This window comes from Protomyctophum bolini, assembly GCF_963924005.1.
Source record: "Protomyctophum bolini genome assembly, chromosome: 6".
Classification (NCBI taxonomy): Eukaryota; Metazoa; Chordata; class Actinopteri; order Myctophiformes; family Myctophidae; genus Protomyctophum; species Protomyctophum bolini.
Genome location: NC_137867.1, coordinates 35445638 through 35469530, shown reverse-complemented (window position 1 = coordinate 35469530; position 23893 = coordinate 35445638). Strand labels below are relative to the sequence as shown.

The following is a 23893-nucleotide window of genomic DNA, read 5'->3' as shown; positions in this document are numbered from 1 at the left end:
CTGTAGGCGGAGCCGACATAGCTGCGGGGTTTAAACCCTCACCAGGCACACCTCTACTATAGTGAACGGCAGAGTGACTGATATTTAGTCTGCCTCAAACGTTACTCTTTTACCTCATTTTTACTAACACTAACATTATAAATATGCCCAGAACATCGTGATGAACCTGTGTAGTTTATGGCTGCTCCAACAGTAGTGGCAACATAAAAAAGAAAAAGAAAACGGAATGTCAAAATATCCACCGCGGTAGCTGAGACCAGAGCCATTGAGACGAAGCAGTGAAAGGTCCTGAAAGATACATAACGTCAGTCTTACCCAATACCCAATCTTTCTGTTTTATGAACACAAGGCTGCTGTACTTTATACCTCATACTTTAAATGCTTAGTATGAGGTATAAAATACAGCAGCCTTGTGTTCATAAAACAGAAAGATTGGGTATTGGGTAAGACTGACGTTATGTATCTTTTAGGACCTTTCACTGCTTCGTCTCAACCATTACTCAATGTAAACACAGAGTTGGGGAAAACAGCCTTTTGTTTTAGTGCCACAACCACGTGGAATGACCTACAGCTTAAATTAAAGATCTGTTCTCCCATAACATATGGTCAATTTAAATCTGTGCTGTGATTATCCAGTAGTCAGTTGAGTGACAGCGAGAGACATGGAGGAGTCGCATGAGTGACGTCACTTGGGCAGCGACGCAGCGTTCCTTCAGCGTCTACATGCCCGGTACACACAAATACGCTCCAACACTGCTTTTTATCATCATATCCCTGTGTTTTCGTCACGTCACGCGAACCAAGGAATCACACACACATACACACATTGTCAAAACAAGATAATAAAAATCAGAACGCTGCTATGTTGCCTCAGAATTCTTTAGGATGGATCCTGTTGTTTCCACATAATACAGATAACAACCACGAAAGTCTAATTTTACCGCTTTCCTCGCAACAACAAAGCTGCTGTTCTCCCAAATCTGGCTGTGACAGGCCGTCTGCCCCACACTGGATACTATCGCCATTTTATTTCATTGTGTCAACTAAATCCTCATTAATTGCAAACTAGATTCAACATACTCAAGCCTGCACACATTCTAAATATGCCCCCGAATTACTGTACTGAGCAAATGGACTGTTCTAACCTTCAAAAATAATGATAATAATAGTCTTTATTTTCTCCACATCATATATTTTCTTTGTCATGGACACTTGTACAAAACATTAATAATTCTACTTGAGTTTGAAGCATTAAGACCCATTTTAACCCTCAACCTGTAGTCTGTTTCTAGATCCCCATGTGGTCTTATTTAATTCCCTGTATTTCTATTTGGCTTATAACTTAACTAAAATGTTACTGTTACCTAACTAAAATGTTACAGGGAATGAATAAGCACAGAGCCCTGACACCAAACTAAGCTTCATATATCTATGCTCAATTATGCTCAATAAAAATAGAGTTGTCTGACTGAACTACTGTAAGTAATGCTCTCTGTAATTGCCATGGGCTATTTGTTTGTATTTGTGAAATTAACTCAACTGACCTTTAAATAAAGAATTGTATTTAAAAAGTAACACGCAAAAACAACAACAATAACAATACTAAAACATGATTTCCACAGTATTGTGTACCTTCTGGTCGGTGAGGGAGTACATGTTGCCAATGATCTGGGCAGCCATCTTGCGTGTGTCGGTGGAGCGGTCCTGAAAGGCCCTCTGGACGATGGGCATGATAAGGGCCAGGGAAGGAGCGTCGATGAAGTGGACAAACTTGGTGTCTAGCAGCGTCTGCAGGCAGTTGTGGGTCTTACGTGATGGGTCAGTGAGGGCATCCAACAGGATGGGAGTTATGGCTGAGAAATGAACCATAAAAATGTTTATATCAAAATCAATAACTGTAACTTTATTTTGAGCAAGTAACCATCTGTACTTGTACTCCTTTGTGTCCTGAAATGGTGTGCTGTTCCTCTGGAACCACATGCACCGCATTATGGTTTAATACTGAATCCTGGGTAGCATGTTCTCTCCTGTACAGCCATCTAGCCTTCATTCTGTCTCAAAACAAATTGTGGACTATCCACATTCCTGATAAAAAAATGTTGATGAGGATCTTGGAATCCTCATGAGACAGGCGATGCCCAATGATGTCTCCTACTTTCACGAGACTGTGATATTCTGCTTTTTTTAAGGTGCATGCGTGTATAATTGATAATATTGTCCTGCTATCTATTCTCTATTGTTATGACTGTGTGAGCTTGTACAGAAAACAATTACACCCACTAGTTTACATCTGTAAACTTGTTGAAGTTGATCCAGCCTCTCTGAACCGTAGATGGCTTCTTACCAAGGATCTCAGGGTTGCGAATGACAGAGCCGATCTGTCGGAGGGCCTGCTGGCCGGCGTTCTGCACCTTCACATGGGAGTCTGTCAGCACCTCCGTCAGCTTAGGCACAATGCTGGGGAGGCAGGACGACAACTGCTTGGGAGCACAGAACGCCATGGCACCCAGGAGCTCCACAGAACCTGAAGGACGCAGTCGGGAGGAGAAAACGTCACAACTATCACCAGGAACGTAATCAGGGGGGAAAAGACAAAAAAGGAGGATATCTGGTTTCATGTTAATAGATGAATGAGTCAATTCTAGAACTGGAAATCTCCCTCCCACAAAAACCTGAACTTATTAACAAACTAACTTACTACGTCTACTTTTTAACCGCATGCAGATGTGCCTCACCTGCTTTAGTTCTCCAGGACTCCTCCTCCAGGGCCACCAGGAGAGAGGGCAGCACCAACTTCACACCATGGGCACTTAGGTTCCTCATCACAGCCTTGGCACAGTCATCAGCAGCCTGGACAGAGGACAGGAGATGAAGGACAAACACATAGCAGAGAAGGAGTGATTTGAGCAGGGTGTAGAGAATATTTCTGTTATGTCTATAACCATCTCTGCTGTTGCTTTCTCTTGTTAAGTATTTTTGAAGACTACCACCTACCTCTCTAACATATTGGTTTCCATCCCCGAAGCAGAGCAGGAGGTGGGGAAGCACATGAACGACGTACGGCTCAAACAACTTCCCCAACATGTTACACAGCATCTCGAAGGCAAACAGGGAACCTACAGAGAGGCAAACATAAGTGACTGAGAGATTAAACTGATGGAAAACAATGGGTTCACAATTAAAAAGTTCTAGCTAGCAAGAATAGCTAACAAATGTTAGTATGCTACAGCTGGAAAATGCTTAGAAAAACCAGTCAGCCATTATATTATGCTGTGTCTTGAAACTGGACAGAGTCAAGTTCAACTCTGATGCGCTTCTTGTCTCCCAGAAAAACATTAGGCTTTACTAACAGTACAGTAGTTCACGATGCTTCCACACCTGGCTTGACCACACTCACCTTCCCTGCGTCTGAAGTTTTTCTTGTCCTGGATAGCGTCAGTCAGTGTGGCCATGATTTCCTGCTGTTTCAGAGCCAGGATGCCTAGGCCTTTGACCAGGCCGGCCAGCCCGTAGGCTGCACCCTTCCTCTCAGCATACTTATCACTCTCCAACAGCAGCTGCAGCAGGTTTCGCACGATCCCCGCGGCATCCTCCTTAATGGCAGGGACCAGTGGTGGCAAGCAACCGGCCACAGACTCCTGAACCTGATGGACGAATGAACCGAAAGAGAGAGAGAGAGCGCGTTGAGGTGTGCCTTCATGGCTCAGATGTTTTGCGCCATTCATGATCTTGATTAATTTGTTAGTTTGGATGCTGTTACAGGACAGTGAGTCTCAAGATTTATTTATTTTAAGGACCCCCAGTTTGTTATTAATTTAAGCCAGATAACCTCATTTTCTTGTAACCCATTTTTCACCCCTGTGTCAATTATCTAATGTGATCCTGGGCTCTACACACCCTCCGCCAACCTAGTCCCCATATATGGGGGACATGGGGAGAGCAACGGACTTGAAGTTATGCTTCCTTCATGCTCGAGTGTCCAAGTTGCTCCTTTACACCTGACAGGGGGAGTTCCCCTGGTTGGAACACGTTATTCCAACCAGTTCCTTTCCCCTCCATCAGGCAAGTTTAGAGACCAGGATTACTGCATGTTTTTTGTGAGGGTACCTACCCTAGGGGACACGGGGAGAACATGCAAACGCCACACAGAAAGGCCCTTTAGCCAACCCTGCGGGTATGGGCACTGATGGAGGAAAGCACCCACAGCGCCAGCTCCCACAGCGCCCCGAGCGGGAATCAAACCCAGGACCTTCTAGCTGTGAGCAGCACTACCAACTGTGCCACCGTGCCCTCATTTGATGAAAATGTTTATTTCTGGGACCCCAATCTACACTGTGTAAAATTAAACTCTCAGGGTATATAAATGGAACCAAATTTGTACACCAAGTTACAGAGCCTAAGGGACCATATGGTTCTTACCATCAATCATTTAGCAGTAATCTGGCCCCAAGGACCCCTTGGGGTCCCTCGACCCTATGTTGAAAACCACTGCTGTACACAGCATCAAAGAATAATTTACAACAACACAGGATAAGTAGGGAGGAGCAAGTCCACTCAGTCCAGTACCTGTTGTGATGGAGTGGAGAGGGCTGTGATCAGCTTGGCCACAATGGGCTTAACCTTGGGATCACTCTTGTCCAGATGTTTGGCCAGGGAGCCCATAAGGATGACCACACTCTGGCGAACAGAGTCGTAGCTCGCATCCTGGGGGGCATTCTTCAGAAACTCCTCAAACACAGGCAGCAGGCAGCTGACATTGTCCTGGAAAATCGACAACAAAAACCTTTTACAGTCGATCAGAATACAAACGACTTGAATCTGTGTAATTAATACTACAAATATGTTAATTTGTCTTCTTGACATTCCTGCAGAGACTTGCTGACAATTTGTACAGCTTCAGTGTACATACATATGGATGGAGAAATGATGCAAGGATAGCAGGGATGGACAAAGTCCCCGACGGAAAAACGCAATGACGTAAACGAGGAAGCCGGGGAATGATGGCCACAAATGAACGGATTTGACATCAACATTTTCAGTGCCAATTTCATGCCGAAATACATAAGCTATGGTATTTTGTGCCACGCTACATTATTATCAGTCACAGAAAAAAAAGAAAGAGGGAAAATCTGAAATGTTTCCATTTAAGGCAGCAGGGCGTACCTTTCCATGTGTGTTGAGAGCTGACAGGGCAGCGTCTACCATACAGCGCCGCACTTCTGGGTGGCGATCGTTCAGAGCATCAGGAACAAAGAAGAGGAAGAGTGGAGTAACTTGAGGCTCATCCAGGTACTGGGACAGCTTGTTCAGAGCCAGGGCAATACCACACCTGAAGGAGAGTCCCACATACACAAGTCAAAACACTCAATCAGTAGCATTTTCTTAGTCAACGACAAACTTTCTTTTGTCTATAGTGTGTCCCTCAATTGGCTTTGCAGATTGGTTTACACTTGCCCCGATACAGTATATGAAGATAGAACTCTCCCAAGTAGGCACGTCAAATATGACTGACAACATACAGTAGTACTCCAATAACAGGTTCTGCACTAGTTTATTATATTATTTTAAACAACTTAGACAGAAGTCATCATTGGAGGGTTTTTTTGTCATTATAGATAACTAGACCGGTGCCTGGCTGTAGAGCACCGAGTCGGTAACAATGGAAGTTGGAGATCCATGCCTCACCCGGCTAGGCAATACCCGTTGTACCCGTGTTAGAGTACCCATTCCACCCATCTGTCTGTGTCCCTTTTATACCCATATATGGAGATTTCTGTATCCGTCTCTCCGCGTCCCTTTATTCCATGAGTGATATGAAGTATGTTGTGATATGGAAGTATGTTGACTAATCTCAATGTGACGCCCTGGAATCTACAGGTGAGGGGACTCAGACTCATTAGGTCCACTGGCAGAGCCTGACCAGAGCCTTTTGTGGTGGTTCTGGACAACAGTGTATCTGACCGACTACACGTAGTGCATTTATAGATATATGTTTTGTAAAAAAAAAAAAAAAGATTATCAAAAATGTTATTGTCAATTAATGCATTGCTTATAGTTCTCTTGTTGAGAACACTGGCATATTCTCCTACCTGGCCTCCCACTGGTCTGGTGGAGATTCAGAGATGACTCTGCCCAGGGCATCCAGGATTGGAGGCGGTCTCTGGAAAAAACACACGATGGCAACCATTTGACAAAGCCCAATGGTTCAATTTGTTTGAACCATAGGTAGGCCTGTCAGAATTATTACATAATCGCAATTATTTGAGGGAATCATCATAATCCTTTAATTTAAATGTTGAGAAATGTAAAATGTCATAATCGTGACAGACAGGACAGGTTTCAGAAACTGCAGAGAGCAGTGCCCAGGTGCTCACATAGTAGTGGTTTTCAACCAGTGGTCCGGGAACAACCAGTGGTCCTTGAGGGGGTTCCAGGTGGTCCCAAGCTAAATGATGGAAAGCTGGTAACCAAATGGACCCTTACAGATCTTTAACTCTTGAGAGCATAAAATGAAACCAAATGGCCCCGTAAGGACCTGTAAGGGTCCATTTGCTCTCAAGAGTTAAATTATTGTTAAACATCTGCATTACATAAAGTCTACACAATTAGAGAATGTAGAAGAATTATTTTGATCAATGTTTGCCTGTTATCTCCCCTCTGGTACTACATCAATACAGCATGGAATTGTAGACAAAATCTTATCCAACGACAACATACTACGCTTTGAGTCCAAGAGGCTAAATCTCATCCAATCAGTGGTCCTTGACTCAACTGCTGAATAAATAATCGACCTTGACATGATGAATAAGGTTGAAAAGCACTCACATAGAGCTTCTCGTGGTAGAGTTCAATGAGCTGGCCGAGGACGGCGGCCTCCTGGTCTCGGTAGTCGGACACGGCAGTGGACAGAGCCTCGGCCGCAGCGGAGCGGACCGCCTCCTCGTGGTGTGTGACGTCGCCGATGAGCAGGGGGCAGATCTCAGGGACCAGCTCCAGACACAGAGACTCCCACAGCCTGCATGGGGAACAGAACCCAGAGTACACAGTACATCAGGCTTAAAGCTGCAATCCGTAAAATATACTGTATGACCAATAATAATGTATGCAAAAACCTCAACTGCTGAGCCAGAACAGCAAAGCCTGTTTGTTAACAGTTAAATAACGTTTTTGGCTAAAATAAAGTTTTAACAAACAAAAAAAAAAGAATATACATACTTCAAAGCCAGGGCCCTGGCCTCCTCCTCAACATCAAACCTCCCAACCCACAGTCTTCGAAGCAAACTCAGCCCACTGGAATCAGAAGTATCTGTGGGCAAGGCAAACTCCATGTCCAACAGGCCCTGGACACAGACACATGACCCCATGATTATAAATACAGAACAGGTTTGACACTCATGGCATACATCTTTCTTTTTTTTAAGATATATTTCTTGGGCTTTTTCTGCCTTTATTGATAGGTTGAAAGTAGATTGACAGGAAATGGGGAGAGAGATGGGGGGGAAGACACGCGGCAAAGGCCGTCAGGATCGGGAGTCGAACCCGCGGCACGCCGTCAGGCTGGCTCAGCAGCCTAGGTGGCCAGACGGTTGAGCTAACCGTCCGGGCCGGCATAAATATTTTAGGGCGGCGGTGGCTCAGGAGGTAGAGCAGCCGCTTGGCAAATGAAAGGTTCCCGGTTCGATCCCGGGCCAGGATAGCCCATTGACCCCATATTCTGTGCTGGAGATCTGTTGCGCTGTTGCATGTCACACAAACACAGGAGAAACCGCAGTAATTGTGAGTTGGTGTGGATGCTCACCCTGAGAGCAGCGTCTCGTACAGAGAAGCAGGGTGACAGCAGAGCATCCAGGAGAACGTCTATCTCTGGCTGCTCAGCCACAGCACAGCCTTTTTCACCTCCCGCACTGGAACACAGCGCTGTCAGGCACTGCGACGCAAACACCTACACACACACAAGGGATGTGATTGATTGGCAGCACAATATAAAGCTGGGGGTAACAAAAGAAACCTAGAAACAGTCATAGTAAAGTCATACAAATCTGAATATGTGGAAATCCTAACACATACATACACACATACGGAGAGCCAATCACCTTCACCACCAAATGTTTGCCAATCCAATCCTCTACATAGAGGCTGGTCTGTAAATGCTTTCTATTTCACTATTAGATCAACAAAAAACGGTTTTTGATATCATTTGAAGTGAGAAATAGGACTTGCTAGTTGCTACATTCATCTTGATCAATATCACATCTACTGTACAACTGCTAGTTTAAAGTTTTCATAGTGGTATATTGAAGTCTGTTTCTGTCAATTTCAAATAGTGTCATGGTCTGACATGTGTCACTTCTTGACTAAACGTAGCTGATTAGACCTCGCCCAGCGTAATTCACTTCGCTCCACCACCAATCGCCAAATCCTTTGTGCAGAAATTCTGCCTGCTTCCGCAGAAAATAAATGAGGAAATCCATTCACTCACAAATTTGCACCATGACATACCATCCCCAAACAAAGTGTTTGTATGTACCTGGAGTCTGGGGGTCGACGTGGAGATGATCCTAGTCAGCAGTAATAGCATGCTGACACGAGGCAGCAGCTCTGGTCCGTTCTGAGACGGAGAAGAAGAAACGCCATGAAACAATGTGACATTCAACTCTCGGTCTGCATACACACAGTCCCCTTTTCCACCGGGGTTGAACCGAGTCAGTTATTTTGTTTCCCGCCGAATATTGATCCAGTTCAGAGTGTTTCCACTGAAAATGAATTGGTTCAGACCCCTTAAAAGTTGGTTCGGAAATGGAACCAAACAATGGCCGCCGGTTCCATGAAAGCACCAAGGTTCCAAGAATATAGAACTGAACCAGTTCTAAAATCATTTTGTTCCTTTTGGTGGAAAAGGGGACAGTGTTAACTATGAGACATGTCATCCATCCAATGCGACAGAGGGAGCAGAGTAATAGTAAATTTTATATTTTTTACTTAGGATTTTTATAGTTATGAATACCAACATCTTGTTTTTTTACTACAAACATCTCACAACGTACGTTTGTTTTATTCCATTTTTAATCTGTGCATTTTCACTTCACGTAAAAACAATTGTATAACCAAATGGACCCAGTTTGTAGCTCTAATTGGTTCCATTTGTACACTCTCAAAGAGTAAAATTAACAGAGGATTTTGCAGTCTTCTAGATTGAGGTATGTGGCATAATTCATGTACATCAAACTGAGGATCCTTGATATATTAAAAAAGAAAAAAACAACACGCCACATCTCGTACCTCATCTATGTGCGTGTCGGTGCTCTCCACCTCGGCCCTGAGCTGGGCGTGTACGTTGACGATCTGCAGGGCTCTGATCATCCTGGCCTCGTCCTCCTCGTTGCTGCCTGAAGACTCCCTGAGCGTGGCGTTCAGCAGGGGGAAGCAGAAGGAGAAGGCCGGGGCCGACAGCGGAGACACGTCTGAATGTGTGGTGATGACAGGAGAGCAGTCAGTCAGTCCCAAACACCAAGCATTAATCAGCTTAATCTTCAAGCTTACAGTAACTGTTGACCATGAGATCCCTGAATTATAAATTAAGTGCTTGATGTGTGCCTGTTTGTGTGTGTGTGCGTGCGTGCGTGCGTGCTAACCAGTATTGCCCTCTCTGGTAGGGACAGTGTAGCAGTGCAGCATTGCCACTGTGCGCTGGGTGGCTGTGTCTAGGTCCTCCTGTGCCCACTGCTCATCGAGATCACACTCTGGTTTCAGCAGCCGCAGGGTCACTTGACCCACAAGCATAGCTACAGGGGTCAGATTAGAGCTTAATTTAAAAAGGTGGGGCATTTTATGAATGTGAAAAGAAACTGGTTCATAATATAAAACAGTGAAGAGAGAAGTTATTCACAGCCCAACGTACCTAGACTGCGCAGGTGTTTGGGCATAAGGCACACTCCGATGTCCAAAAACACTTGTCGGAGGCGCGGAGCAGCCAGAGGGGATTGAAGGAGGGGTATCAGGACATGGAGAACACCGGGGAGATGCCAGGAGAGCTGTGGTGGTCTCTCCTGCAGAGTGGCCTCCAACAGGCCCACCGCACACTGAAGCTCCATGTCCAGCTGGAGCCAGCAAGGGATCCACAAAAAGGTCAACAATGATGCATCGGATGACGCATCGTTAGCAGTTATTACTAACTGGGAGGGAATTCGGCCAAAATCATATACTGTCGATTGTGCACTTGGTGTGTTCTTGATTTTTTTTGGCATGGTGTTAGGTAAGGTTTTCAAAAACCATCGCCGGGTCCTGAATCCAATATTAGATAAGTCAGTATAAACCCCAAATAATTGAAAGAATACCAATTTCAAAGGATTCTGTTTCTATTGGTAAATGCTAAATAACATACAAAAAATTATGGAAATGTAACTTCTGGAAAAGCATTATTTCCAAGATGGCTCCCAGCTCCCATTTTAAGCCACCACGGATGCCATCTTGAAAATAATGCTTATATTATATAATAATAATAAAAATACTCGAATACAATGAAAAATCTCTATCAATTATTTTGGGTTTCAAGTTTCAAACATATAATTATTTATACACTATTTATACATTATTATACACTTATTTAATATTGGATTCATTGCAAACAGACCACTAGGGAGGCGAACCCAACTTGTTTACGATGTTTTTTTACCCAACACCATGCCAAAATGCCTACTTGAAATTAATTGTACAGGCTTTGTCTGCTTTAATACCACATTTTGGTTTTAATCGCACTGTATGTAAAGCACTTTGTGAGATCTCTCAGTCTGGATTGTAATATAAACAAATGATTGCTAACCCTAACCTAACCATAACCGCAAGCACGGAGCAGCGCATGTTGGCCAACCTTAATGTATGTTCGCCAACCTTAATCTGGTCGTTTTCCATAACACGCCCAAAATAGGGCTGCCGGGTTTTGAAAAAGCCGCTCATGGGAGGCGATTCGTCGGACGTACCCCTTGAACTCGTTTGCGGATGGAGGACTCTTTATCAAGTTGGGCTTGCATCATCTCCTTCTGTTTGCTGGTCAGCTGCACCTCATCCTTTATACCTTTCTTCTTCTTGAGCTCCTGACAAGACACAGACGCAACACAACACAGTCAACATGTTTTGCCCCAGCTTAGATAGAAATACAGTTGGCTCTTTTCAACTACAAGAACTAATGCGAACCGTGCAGTGCCGTGTATCATATTACGGTAGCTGCATACCCCACCAGAACTTTTTTAAATCTTAACAACTCCTGTATAGTTTTTATGACATAAATCCCCTGTAAGAGGAGGTTCTGATTATAATGAAGATGAAACAAAAAAAATGTTTACATCTTCAAATCACAGAATTTATTGGGTTTCATGGAAGGTTCTGGGCCAAGTGATAGACCTAGGGTGAGTTCACCTCTTGCAGCTCCAGCTCGATGATTTGTTCCTTGTAAGAGTAGGCCTTGTTTTCTCTCTTCATGTTTCCTCCTTTCTTGGTGCTTTCCTGCTGGGCGCTACAGCAGATACAAAGGACAAAAGAAGACTTGTTACTGAATGCCTTTTCATTCAGTAACATGTATGTGTTTTAGCTCAGGGAACGTGTACGCAGTGTGCTACTGTACCTCTGGATGATGCTCTTGTCGTAGAGCACTCCCTCAGGGCTCAGCATGATGGCAAACTCCTCCCTGGTGACCTGACACAGAGCTGGACTGGACATCAATGTAACCACATGCTCCATCACCAGTGGCAACAACTTGTTGGGCGACAAACGAGACAGGGAACCCACTGTATTCTTCACAGCCTAGACGGACGGACACACACACAGTCAATACAAAGCAGTTTAAAGCTCTCTGAAGGAATCTAATTTTATGTATATATAGTATATCTTAATTTAATGATTTCAGATTAGAGAATTCGTGGGGGGGACAAATGTTCCAAGAGTGTTTTCAAACGGTTGTTAAAAAATACTTTTAACCATTGTTTACCTGAATCATATTAAATTCAGGTAATTCGCTTCACTGGAAAAACTACATAAAATGCACCCGAAGCTTGGATAGTGAGCTCTCAAGACACAAAGAAATCCACAATTTGAGGATTTTTATCCTCCTTTTAAGTACACTGCAAGCAAGTTGTAAAGCAACTACTGTGCTTTTAGGTGGCGTAAAAAACTTTAACCACTTTAACCCTGCCATCCCTATTTTGGGCAAGACCGTACAGGAGAATATTTATTTTTAATAGCTGCTTGTACATAGTATATTTAAAAATGTTTTTGAAAACAAAAGGTTAACTGGGGCTTAAGTGGTTAAACCTCAAAAGGTGTGCATGAAGATACTGTAAGATTTTATTCTGGGACCTGATTGTCAGCATTGGCCTCCAGAAGACGAGGTACAATAGTCTCCAAGTTTCTCTCTATGAATTCCTCTGCCTTGATATTCATGGAGGACAAAAGAAGGGGCCAGAGGCCTAGTCGAGCTGCAACTGCAAACACACAGACAGAAAACATGTACAGTAAGAGACATTCGGTGCAAGATGCAATATCTTGCATCAGGAACAGTAGGCTAAGTTGCAGGGTCCTAATGTCTTTGAACGCTGCTGGAAGATGTCATATCTAAATAAGGCCAGATGACACATGAAATGGCCGGAGCACTGCCACTCTGATACCACACCATTAGTTAAAGACTAAATAATCCCATGAGATGTTAAACTACAGAGATATGGATACTACAGTATATGGAGATCCGTTTTGGAAGTTGGGAGGAATGGGTTGTGAAGTGATGTGGGAGATCAAAAATTCAAAATGCACTTATTGAAAATGAAATAACTTTGAAAACGCTCCTTATAGACAGACTATATAATTATTGAAAGACAGCACGGTAACGGTACGGTCGCCCCTTTTCCATCTCACCCCACTACTCTACCTAGCTGTAAATAAACAAATTCACTCTGTATATCCATGGGCATAATAGCATCATGATGCCATTACAAAACATGTAAAAACAATAAAACGAAATTAACTGCTAGAAGGTCCTAAATTAACTTAATTAAGCAGTCACGGTCTCTGTCTCATGTTATTCTTCCTTGATTTTACAGAGTAGAGAATTAGAGATCTACTATAGACTATACAATCAAATAAATCTGTATACAAGATAATTTCAGATTTCAGGGAGGGAGGGAAATACTAAATTAACTGTTAACTACATTAACACTTTTTGAAGGGGCGAGTCGTCGGGGTTTCGACAGCACAACAGATCGAGGTACTAGAGGAAAGATAGATGGACATACAGTATAAAAGTACAGTAAAAAAAAAAAGGACAACACTTGGCACAATGAAAAGAGTTCATATCACTTAGACGAAAGACTCCTTGGTACCTATGGAGGGGTGATGAGTGACAATGAGGATCTCCATGGCCATGTTCTCAGCTTCTGCTGGGTCGCCCCACTGTTTGGTGGCCGAGCAGAGAACATAGAGGGCCTCCAGGAGCACTCGAGGGGGAGTGTAGCTACGACTGGCCTCCGTCAGTTCCCCTGACTCTGACACCAGGGCGTCCTGGGTCAACACCTGATGAATGTCAACAATGGTACAAAAGTACATGTATTCATTCAATGCCCACAGCTGCTGGTGGATCTCAGACTGCATTGTCGCCGTCTGGCTGAAAAAATAACCTGTAGTCCAATGGATCCGATATTATTTAGTCACAAGCTCTTGTTTTTATTGGTCAAATATTTATAAAACACACAAAAGACACTTTCCAACCTGGTGTCCCTATTTTGGGTATACGATTATATTTTTTTAAAGAAGAAAAAAACATCTACATGCACACAGCTTGCAGATCTGCTGTTTGTGTTACTTTTTTTGAGCACCACTGACATGCGACAAGTATAAAATAGGGCAGTGGACCCGAACTGGGAGTCCCCCAGTTCGACATTTTGAGGGATCCACAGATGATTTGCTTAATGTGGAACATTGTTTTCTCACAAAAACCAACATACAGTACAAGTGTATAGACAAATGGTATCTGCACATTTCTAATAGGGATGTGTAAAAGTGACCAAAATGAAAATCGATTAGTTATACCAGGATATCTTACTTTGTGTTTGTTGATGACTACGCAGAGTTCTCCCAGGAGGCCATGGGCTAGGCTGGATCCCCCCAGCGATGAGAGCAGCTTTCTAACGGTCTGCTGAGCTCGCTTCCTCACGCTCCATATACGAGACAGCAACACGCCCACGGTGGCACGTTGATACATCCTGGTAAAACGACCATGGTGGACATGAGGTCATTTATTAAACACCAGAAATATCCAACAATTTGAAATTATTTAGAAAATATTAGATCTACAAGCTCAATGCAACATGAGCTCATACACATTGGCTGTGAGGTTGCAGATCAGCCATTTTCAAATGTATATTTTTAATTATACCCCGTCTACAAGCAGATAGGTGGCAATGGGACAAAAGGATAATACTGTAACATTAAAATCATCCCAGCAGTGAAAGACAATCCATGCTGAAACTCGTCCATTAATTTGCCAGTAAACAGGAAATGTGATAACTGCTGTTAAACTTAAAATAGTTGAAATGTAGAAATAAGGTGCATAGTGTTTAAATGGATGGAAGACCTTTTTTTGTGTTAGGATTGACTCTTTAGAGATAAGGGTTTACAGGGTAATAATAAATCAATCATAAATGTATTTTATATAGTGCTGAGGTCTGCCTGAGACAAATCCCAAAGCACTTAATGCAGGTATATGGATGGACTCACTGCGATTTGCTAGTGTTGAGCAGGTGTGTATGGTCTAGGAAGAGTCTCTCGCACAGCAGCAGCAACGTGCACAGAGCTGGAGGTAGGAGACACACAAATAACATATTACTGTATACAGTAGCATGATATATTTCAGTTCACTCATTAAAATAAGAACACTTTTTAAAGGACAAATGATGATCTGGCACTTTGAGGGCGTGATGTTGATGTTTATTGGCAGCACAATCAATGTCCGAGTGTGTGTAAGAGACGAGCACGGACGCCTGTCAATTGCTTCTGTCAGATTGCCCACGCTCCCCTAGCTGAACGATTGGCACTGACAAAAATGAACTAATCTTTCAGCGCCACCTGGTGGTCACCAGTTTAGGCTTTGAGTGCCAATTCTCCCATTATAAAGAAAGAAAGAATTTGTAATTCTATTATGCATGTAATGTGCATGTCATCACCTGTACACCAGATTAGAGAAATTTTCATCCGGTACTTAATTGGCAATTAGACGTCTAGACGTTTATGGCTTTAATAGATATATTTGTGCTGATGTTGGCATAATATTCAATTTTGACTTACTGTCCTCATTGGCCTGGGAGAGGAATTTCTCTGTGGTGAGCAGCGGCTTCTTCTCATCCAAGACCAAGTTCCAAAAGCCAGCAAATTTACTCTCTGAAACACAAGCAAAGGGATACAAGTTCAACATGATCCCATGTCAATGCACGCCCAGTGACAAGTACAAAGAGAATTGCAGTATGTTCACAACACCCCCCCCCCCCCCAATCAAACCTGGCTGTGTGTCCAGCAGAGCCAGTCGACTCAGGAGAACAGAAGCAGCTACACCCTCTGAGAGCAGAGCTTGCTGGGAGTTCTGGGCAGCAGCCTTCTCCACTGTTTGAAGGAGCAGGGGAATCAGGTCAGATGCCTGTCCAAGCGTGTCACCTAGAGACCAGGGGGGAAAGTATTGAGGCCATCACCTAACCTTTAAGATTTTTTTTACCTGTAGTGACCCAGGTTTGGCTGAGTAAGAGTGCTCTTTTTCAGCAACACTGCTTCACACTCACACACACACGCACACAATTAAAATCAAAAAGGTTTTGGAATGTTCAAAGTGACCAAAACAGGGCCGCCAGAATTTGAGAATTAGAATCAAGTCACATTACAAGTTTACAGGTGTGGAACAGTGGGTGAAATTTGTTTTTTGTGCATGCTCTATCAGTTTTGTTATTTCCATGAGAAAAAGGAAGGGGGGCTATCTACCTTTAAAGGCCCCCAGCATGGCCTGTAGGTAGGCGTGTCGGACAAGGGAGGTGGACGTCTTGAGGGTGAAGGCCTTCTTCATCCAGTCCACCAGGGCGGTGGGGACTACCACAGTCAGACGATTAGTCCACTTGGAAAGAACCTCCACGGCATGCACCAGGGTCCCCTCATGGACTGAAAAGAAAGGAGTGTGCGTTGTATCATCCCTTTTCTGCATCATTCACCCTGCAGATGAGCGCTCGGTGGGAAACCGTTATACACTTGAACCATAGCATCCCCATTCTGGGTGGAACATTCGCTGAAAATAGCCGATGTACAAGTTCACAGCTTGTAGATTGGCTTTCAGCATTTAGTATAGAGACCTTGGTCAACTAAGTATAGGGCCCTTGGGAATTCAGCTAAGTACACTATAGGTTATTATTAGGTGTCTTGCTTAGGACATTTTGACACGTAGATGGGCGAGCCAAGGGTCCTTTCTGATTCTCAGACGGCCACTGCCACCCTTCGATACTGGTATATTGTAATAAAGCCACTTTAAATATTTACAGGATCTGAGGCAACACCTGTTGTTATAGTAGCGTATATTCTGCCCACCTCACGTTAAGCAGCTAATGCACCATAAAGGGTGGGGAGGGGGCTAAGCATGTGTGACAAGCAATGATACCTTCTTGTTGCAGATAAGGGATGGACATCACAGCAACATCAGCGCTAAGAGTTTGACTGGACGTTCCTGACACAGCGTGATGGCTGCAGCTGGCAATCCCTGCAAATCATACAAGCACAACTTAATATATAGTTCTTAATATGTTTGCGAAAGATTATGGACATTGAAGAAGAAGGCACATTAAAATTATATTACCTGACAAAACGCTCATTTTCTGGGCAACAATGGTGAGCTTCCCCTCCGACCCTGCAACGATAAACATGGCGCCATGAATTCCATTGCCTTTATGCTCAATTCATATTGCAACATGATGCGAACTTGGAGATCTACGTTTGCCACATGACACCAGCGTGCAGAAAAGTATATATCACGAATAAGGTGAAGTGATCCCATACTGGGACCTAAGCACACACCCGGACTGAAATAATTAAGAATAATATGAATTATTTGCTATTCACCTCCGAGGACTTTAAAGAGGTGTGAAACGATGTCCTGAACAGCGGAGGGGTCGCTGCACTGCTGGCTGAGGTTCTTCATGGCCTGGACTGCCACCTCCATCAACTGGGGGTTATTAGCCTTCAGCTGGCCTAAAATATTTAACACACTCAGTACACGCCTGCTATGCAAACAAACAATAGAATTTAGACATTTAGCAGAAGCTGAAAACCACTGGTCTTAACAATTACTGTCAAAATAATTATCTATACATTGATTGAACTTCCATTATGGAACTAACATACAGAAATAAAGTACTAGTTAGGTCCAGGTGGATTACCGTCCATTGTGTTTTAATCTGCAGGTATTAAAATGGGTGGAGGTTTACCATGTTACAACAGTTCTGTTCATCGACTAATTTCCCAATAAGAGGAAAGTATACTAAATTGACATCAGACTACCGACTATGGTAAAACAAATCAGGAGATAATTTGTTTTAAGCACACACACTTCTATATTGGTCTTACTTGCGATAGCCTTTCCAACATCCATGGCATATTGACTGAGGTCAAGAGTCACTGAGGCGACCAAGCTGGAGATGGCTGAGAAAAGACAAGATTTACACCAACGATATGATTAGTCGTCTGCAATGCTGCTTATCTCGGAATTAAAGCTAGATTAATGTACCAGCATTTAATGCTCACTATTGACTGGACAGATGGGCTATTTTCATCATAGAATGAAAATAGACGATCTATAAATTCACAACGAGTTGCGATGGAACGTTTTGTGAGCTTGCAGATATCCTATTTTGGCCACACAACACTGGCTTGTGTCAATTAAGCATATACCGTAGGCCCCTAGGGTATATTTGAGACTTTTCACTTATAATGACATGCCCAAATCAGGGATGCCAGCCAGGGTTCATGGGGTTACGCATGCTGAAAGATTTTAGGGGGGTGAAAGCCTCTCACTCTGGATGGCGTTCTCAGGGCTGCGGAGCAAGGTCTTCTGCAGAGCAGGCAGCAATAGCTCCTTAAACTCAGAGTGGGACACATGGCGCAGTAAGGAGCCACTGTTGTCCAGGATGTGTTGCTGTGGCCTTGTCTTGCTCATGACGACTGTCTTCACATACAGATCCAGCAGGGCATTCTGAAAACGGCAAAAGGTTAGACCACAATACAGCCCTTTTAGTAGCATAATGCTGCCAAAATAATAGTCATGCTACCTAGCAATATGAATCATGTGCAACTTGACATGTAAAGTAGCCACACAGAGAAAAGCATCCGTTTACAGGGAAGCAAACACATTTGGCAGTAGAGCTTACAAAAGTGATAATTGAAGATGAGACCAAAAGAAGGTTTGGAGGTAACAGATACCTACTATAGAACGACTTACCTTATGCTTCGCAATGGTGTCCATGTCTCTCTGCGATGTGCAGAAGTCCAGACACACCCCTAGCATAACCAGAGAGGTGGGGCTCTGCTCCAGGCCCAGCAAGGTGTTGATGTACAGATCAACCAGTCCAGGGCTCTGGTGAAAACAGAACAAAGATAGTTTTATTTTTCTCCATTTATCATGGTGGTTATGAATTGCTGGTTTGGGCCCAAAGGGTCAAATGTTTCAATGTGTTCCCCGGTTCCCTGGTTAGGGACATACTCTGCCCTTGAGCATGGCACTGGTGCTGCCCGGAGTTGGTCCCCAGGTGTTGCTTCTGAATGTGCATTCACAACTAGACGCAAAAATACTTTTTGGTGCAATGCAATTACAATATAATAGTTAATCAGAAATGTGGGACTATTTCAGAGACATTCGTGAGACGAATCATAAAACACCAATCAAATTGCAGTGTATTGTGAATTTGGTTTATAAATTGGTTCTCTTATTCATCACATGGCAAGAATTATTTTCCCCCTTAAAACCTTTTGAGAAGAAAATATGTCAGTGTCATTGTGAAAGTGCTCACTTCTTTCCAGAGGTGATAGAGGTTCTTGATGGTTGACTTTAGGGCCGTGCCCTGAGCTCCTCCCACCACCTCAGCCAGAAGAAGACTCTGGACCTCCACCTGCGATAGGAGACCACAAGATATTTTCATTCATTGTTTATTCAGCAGAGACCAGTAAACAAGTGGTGTGGGAACCAACACACGGTCACGAGGACGTCCCACATTAACATTATGTGGATGTACTCAAGAAAGACAGGGGAGCGCAAAGCACCAACAAACTGCCCAGATGTATGGAGAACCGGGATGACTGGAAGCGACAACGGAGAGCTCGTCTGAGGACGACCTAATCAACATAATCTACTTTCAAAAATAGCTGATCTACAAGTTAAGTTTCTTTTTTTTTTTTTTAAGTCTGGGAAAATGTTGACATTTTTGGCTATAATGATCTGCCCAAACTAGCGAAACCAGGTTAAAACTAGAAAAGGGATGCCGCAATTTGGAGGGGATTTATACACCTAAAATATTTTTTCTGCAACAAACGGTTACGGTACTTTTTTGCATTTGCGGCACCCTCTATGGATGAAAATGGAATTGCTTTTTGCTGGGGGTTTATTAAACCACCCACGACCCCACCCATGTGATTCAAATTTGGAATGGATTGGACATTCCATTCGTTATTTGTGGCATTTTTGGGAGGAGTTGTTGGAAAATAAATAAACATTTGAATTATATGAAAAGAAAAGTAGTTATGAAACAATTGCACCACAATTAGCCAATTCTATTACTGTAATTTGACCATTGAAATACTACAGTTGAAGTTTGGAATCAATCAGCCAATGAGTCAGCTAAATAATTGAAAACAATACAGCATATAGCAATAGTTCAGGTAGGCAGGAGGTGTACATATTGCTAGCTCACTCTACCCGGACCCGGTCGTCGTCCCCCCCTCTGTGTCATGCTTGCGCAGGAAATGAGCAGCCAAACTGAATGCAATATCATTCCAAAAAGTGGTAAATGGTTAATCCTGGGCTAACCGAAACCTAGATTCTAACATCTACACTTAAGAAATTACTTTTACTGCTTCTCCCAGCTGCCCAAATGGCTCTGATGACAATGCAGCTGTTGGGGGTAAAAGGTCATGCTCTGGGACACTTTTACAGAAGTAGACTAAGCAAACAGTCCCCCAAAATACATAACGCAAGACTACTGAAAAGATATGGGAGAGAGAAACACTATCATAATTAGAACACAGATGCTTCTTTATTCACCATTTTCTTCCACAGCGGTCCTTCTCTTTTCTCTGGAGAAGAAAACGTGGTGCGGCCCAGTAGGCAGGTCCAAGCCAAGCCAGTAAACGCTGCCGAGGCGGTGCTCTTACTGCAAACAAAACAATGTGATCAAAGTCAATACACCATCCATTCTACAACCTATTTTGGAGACAGACAGACAGAGCCCATTCGTTCTTGTGATAGTACAATCTGCAGTTTTCAGAACACTGACTATACCACTCCCTCTAAATCAGGCTTAGGACTTTGGAAGTGAAAAAGCTGAAACCTCCTAGGCCATACTTGGGTTCTCCATTTTTGCTGATGATCCCACTGTTTACAAGGCAGTGGAGGAGGCTGGAGGCCAGGATGTCAGGTTGACTCTCAGCCAGCAGAGCAATCACAGACAGAATCTCTCTTCGAGATGCAGCATCCCTGGGGGGGAAAAAACATGAGGATCATCTTGCTGAACAAAATGTGCATGTGGCATGAACTATTATCTGCAATAATTAAAAGCTCAATACAATGCTATACACTTTTGTCGAGGGAAGCAGGAAGATTTCCTCCTTGCACGTACAAAAATCCTGGACCTTTCTATTGAGCTGGAAAATGTAGTGAAAATAGAAGTGACACGCAGGAAAGGTCATCGAATTGTCAAGATCAGGAGTCGAACCTGTGACACACTGTCACAGGTTTGGCAGCCTAGGTCAGGTGCCTGGACCGCAAGGCCGGCCCGGGCCGTATATGGTAAATGTATTTTTATGTATGACCAGAACTCCATCCACCTACCTATATCTGTGTGGGGTGAGACAGAAGAGCTTGCACAGTCCCTTGATGGCAGGCTCTGGGAGTTCTATATGATGAGATTTTGTTTATAAACAATCAGCAGTGGTAACAACATTGGTTCTAAACTGACAGTACAGTAAATGTAGAAATCAAATACAGATAGTTTATATTTATATTTCTCACCTTTGCCATTTAAGCATTTCTTCAGTTCTCCAAGAATCTCTTTGCGTTCATTTACACTGGATGAAGTCACTTTCACAGCAAATTTCTTCAGTGCGTCTGAAACCTGGTATAACAATCATAGTTAGAATTTAAAACCAGGTGAGCCGAGATTTAATTATTCTAGTGAACTGCATGATCCTGCTGCACCGGGAAAACAATAATTAGCCTAACATTTAATGAAAAACTAAAATTACTAATACACATTAACTAATTACTAATATGTAAGTATTGAAAATATAGCAAAAATAATTGCTGAGACAAAGGTATGTGTAAGTATGCAATAATGCAAGTAAATTCTACAATGAAATCCAAACAGCACACATCATTATAAAAGACATCCTTGGATCAAGACTATATCATAGATGTATTTTGTTGATTCTGACTTTAACTTTCACAATACATATGATAGTTTTGCTCTTGATCCAAGGCTATTAAGACTCTACACTACAGTCTCTAAAAGTCTTTCAAACGGTGTGTGTGTGTGTGTGTGTGTGTGTGTGTGTGTGTGTGTGTGTGCACTTGCTATATTTGTTTAAGGGTCCGGTTTGGCTTGTCACCAGGTAACTTCATATGTTAGGGCAAGTTCGCAACATGATCTGTAAATCGTGTCATCATCAGCAACATAAAATCCAGTGAGCTGTGAGTTGGCATGAAGTTGTAGCTAGTTGGCTATGGCAAGTGAATGATCACTGATCAGTGTTCTTGTCTTATGAGGATAATGCTGCTGCTGCTGATGATGATCATCATGCTGGGAGAGACTGTGTGGCTACGTAGCACTTTGTTAGCCCTATCATGGTTTCTAGCGAACCTGCTAGCAACCTAGCTCTCGTGGGAATGCAGCTAAAGCTCCGTTGAACGCGAAAGCACAGCAACGTTAATCACCGGACATCGCTCGGGGCGACATGGACTACTTTGTTTACGGTGCCCGGTTGACAATCTGTACACGGATAGCGCACTAATTTAAAACACCAGAAGCACAAACCTGCGTGTCCGCTGCCATCTTGCCGGGTCTGGTGGTGCAGGAAGGACTTGTACCGTTACCCTCCGGGTCATCTGCAGCAGCGCAGCCACCACGTGGGTTCTGTGCTGCGTGCGTGTGTCAGTTCAGTAACTTGAACACGCGTGTAGGAGGTTGACGCTAAAATCTTCACTAAAACTAAAGTAATAATGATTGATAATACAAAAGACCTTTATGAACTTCCTGCATTTAAATGTCTTATCTAGTCGTGTAATTAGTCTTTGTATACTTTCTTGCTGGCTACACAAACTGAACTGATGGTTTATTAATATTAACATTTGACCTAGGCCTACAGCAGAAATAATGCTTGTCGCGACTCAACCCAATGCAGTATGTATTCATGATAATTGTTGGAGATGTACTGCTATAGCCATGCTTTCACTAATAAGAACTAAAAGCCAAACTAATTAACTTCCCCCAAACCGATAAAAAAAAAAAAAGGGGCGCCAGGACGACTCAAAATGGTGATCCTATATCCCACTCTAACCCATAGAGTATTGGCTCTAACCTCGCGTCACCACCAGGCTTTCCACCTCGGAGGAAAAATACTCCACCAAGATACCCCTTCGAGGGGGGGTACCAATACTCTATGGGGGGTATCATGTACCTGTCTAAATACTTCCTTAATGTCAACGAAGTCCACACCCACAACACCAGAGGGAGTTCAACAAACCATGTGCAACCCAGATTCGGCACAAACAAGGGACTAAATTCTTTAAATTTCGCTCCTATGCCACCAATTACCAAAATGAGGAACACTACCAACAGTCATTAAGACCTGCGAATCCCTTGATTGATTGATTGATTGATTGATTGATTGAAGTAGGCCTATTTATTAAAAGTTTGCAGAAGCCTATTACAGTACATTTCAAGCACAGCTCAATACAAAAACTGTTAACTGTGAGTGGACGACACATTTTTGTGGCATAGGAGCGAAATTAATTTAGTCCCTTGTTTGTGCCGAATCTTGGTTACACATGGTTTGTTGAACTCCCTCTGGTGTTGTGGGTGTGGACTTTATTGACATTAAGTATTTAGACAGGTACAACATGGGTATCTTGATGGTGTATTGAATCTTGTGGACCAGACCCATTGCAAGATGCTGTACTCTGTCGTCAACCCTAAGCCATTCCAGCCTGTTAAAGTGGGCAGGTGAGGTGGGTTCGGGGGGTGAGACCCAATAGTAGCCTGACCAGTTTGTTTTGGGAAGTCTGGAGCCTTGTGGTACCAAGAGGTGCATGCATAGTCGAAGAAACCTTGTACGAGGGCTCCTGTTAGGGTCTTCAAGGTGTTTTTGTTGACCAATGAGGAGATCCTGTACAGGAATCTTGTTCTTTGGTTGACTTTTTTGATTACGTTGGTGGTCATTTTATCACCGGAAAGATTTGCCTCCTGGATGGAACCTAGCTCTGGTCCATGATAGCTCTAATGCTAATTCTACCCTGCAGGGCAGAATCAGCATTAGGGCTATGGACCAGAGCTAGATGGAACTAGGTAGGTAATTTCATCTTTTCGTGTGATAATATTGTCACCCACTAACCAAGAAGCCTTGA

The 23893-nt window shown here is 43.3% G+C and overlaps 1 protein-coding gene across 1 annotated transcript in view; it reads right to left on the bottom strand.

Annotated features, from left to right (window-relative positions):
• Nucleotides 1–22345, bottom strand: part of gcn1 (GCN1 activator of EIF2AK4) — a 44327-nt gene extending 21982 nt beyond the window's left edge. Inside the window, exons 1-37 of the mRNA XM_080766240.1 lie at nt 22305–22345; nt 21284–21386; nt 21104–21167; nt 20618–20749; nt 20318–20426; nt 19071–19169; nt 18503–18637; nt 18079–18256; nt 17632–17706; nt 17128–17256; nt 16865–16915; nt 16670–16768; nt 16006–16179; nt 15535–15687; nt 15325–15417; nt 14758–14833; nt 14084–14243; nt 13365–13554; nt 12349–12473; nt 11618–11796; nt 11413–11509; nt 10977–11090; nt 9899–10097; nt 9633–9782; nt 9280–9461; nt 8528–8608; nt 7799–7942; nt 7216–7340; nt 6826–7015; nt 6090–6160; nt 5164–5329; nt 4567–4761; nt 3398–3644; nt 2995–3116; nt 2736–2850; nt 2345–2524; nt 1633–1853 (exon numbers count right to left, since the gene is read on the bottom strand). Of these exons, the coding sequence (XP_080622366.1) occupies nt 1633–1853; nt 2345–2524; nt 2736–2850; nt 2995–3116; nt 3398–3644; nt 4567–4761; nt 5164–5329; nt 6090–6160; nt 6826–7015; nt 7216–7340; nt 7799–7942; nt 8528–8608; nt 9280–9461; nt 9633–9782; nt 9899–10097; nt 10977–11090; nt 11413–11509; nt 11618–11796; nt 12349–12473; nt 13365–13554; nt 14084–14243; nt 14758–14833; nt 15325–15417; nt 15535–15687; nt 16006–16179; nt 16670–16768; nt 16865–16915; nt 17128–17256; nt 17632–17706; nt 18079–18256; nt 18503–18637; nt 19071–19169; nt 20318–20426; nt 20618–20749; nt 21104–21167; nt 21284–21386; nt 22305–22322 (4941 nt within the window). The 5' untranslated portion in view covers nt 22323–22345. The remainder of the gene's footprint in view (nt 1–1632; nt 1854–2344; nt 2525–2735; nt 2851–2994; nt 3117–3397; nt 3645–4566; nt 4762–5163; nt 5330–6089; nt 6161–6825; nt 7016–7215; nt 7341–7798; nt 7943–8527; nt 8609–9279; nt 9462–9632; nt 9783–9898; nt 10098–10976; nt 11091–11412; nt 11510–11617; nt 11797–12348; nt 12474–13364; nt 13555–14083; nt 14244–14757; nt 14834–15324; nt 15418–15534; nt 15688–16005; nt 16180–16669; nt 16769–16864; nt 16916–17127; nt 17257–17631; nt 17707–18078; nt 18257–18502; nt 18638–19070; nt 19170–20317; nt 20427–20617; nt 20750–21103; nt 21168–21283; nt 21387–22304) is intronic.
• Nucleotides 22346–23893: the final 1548 nt, after the last annotated feature.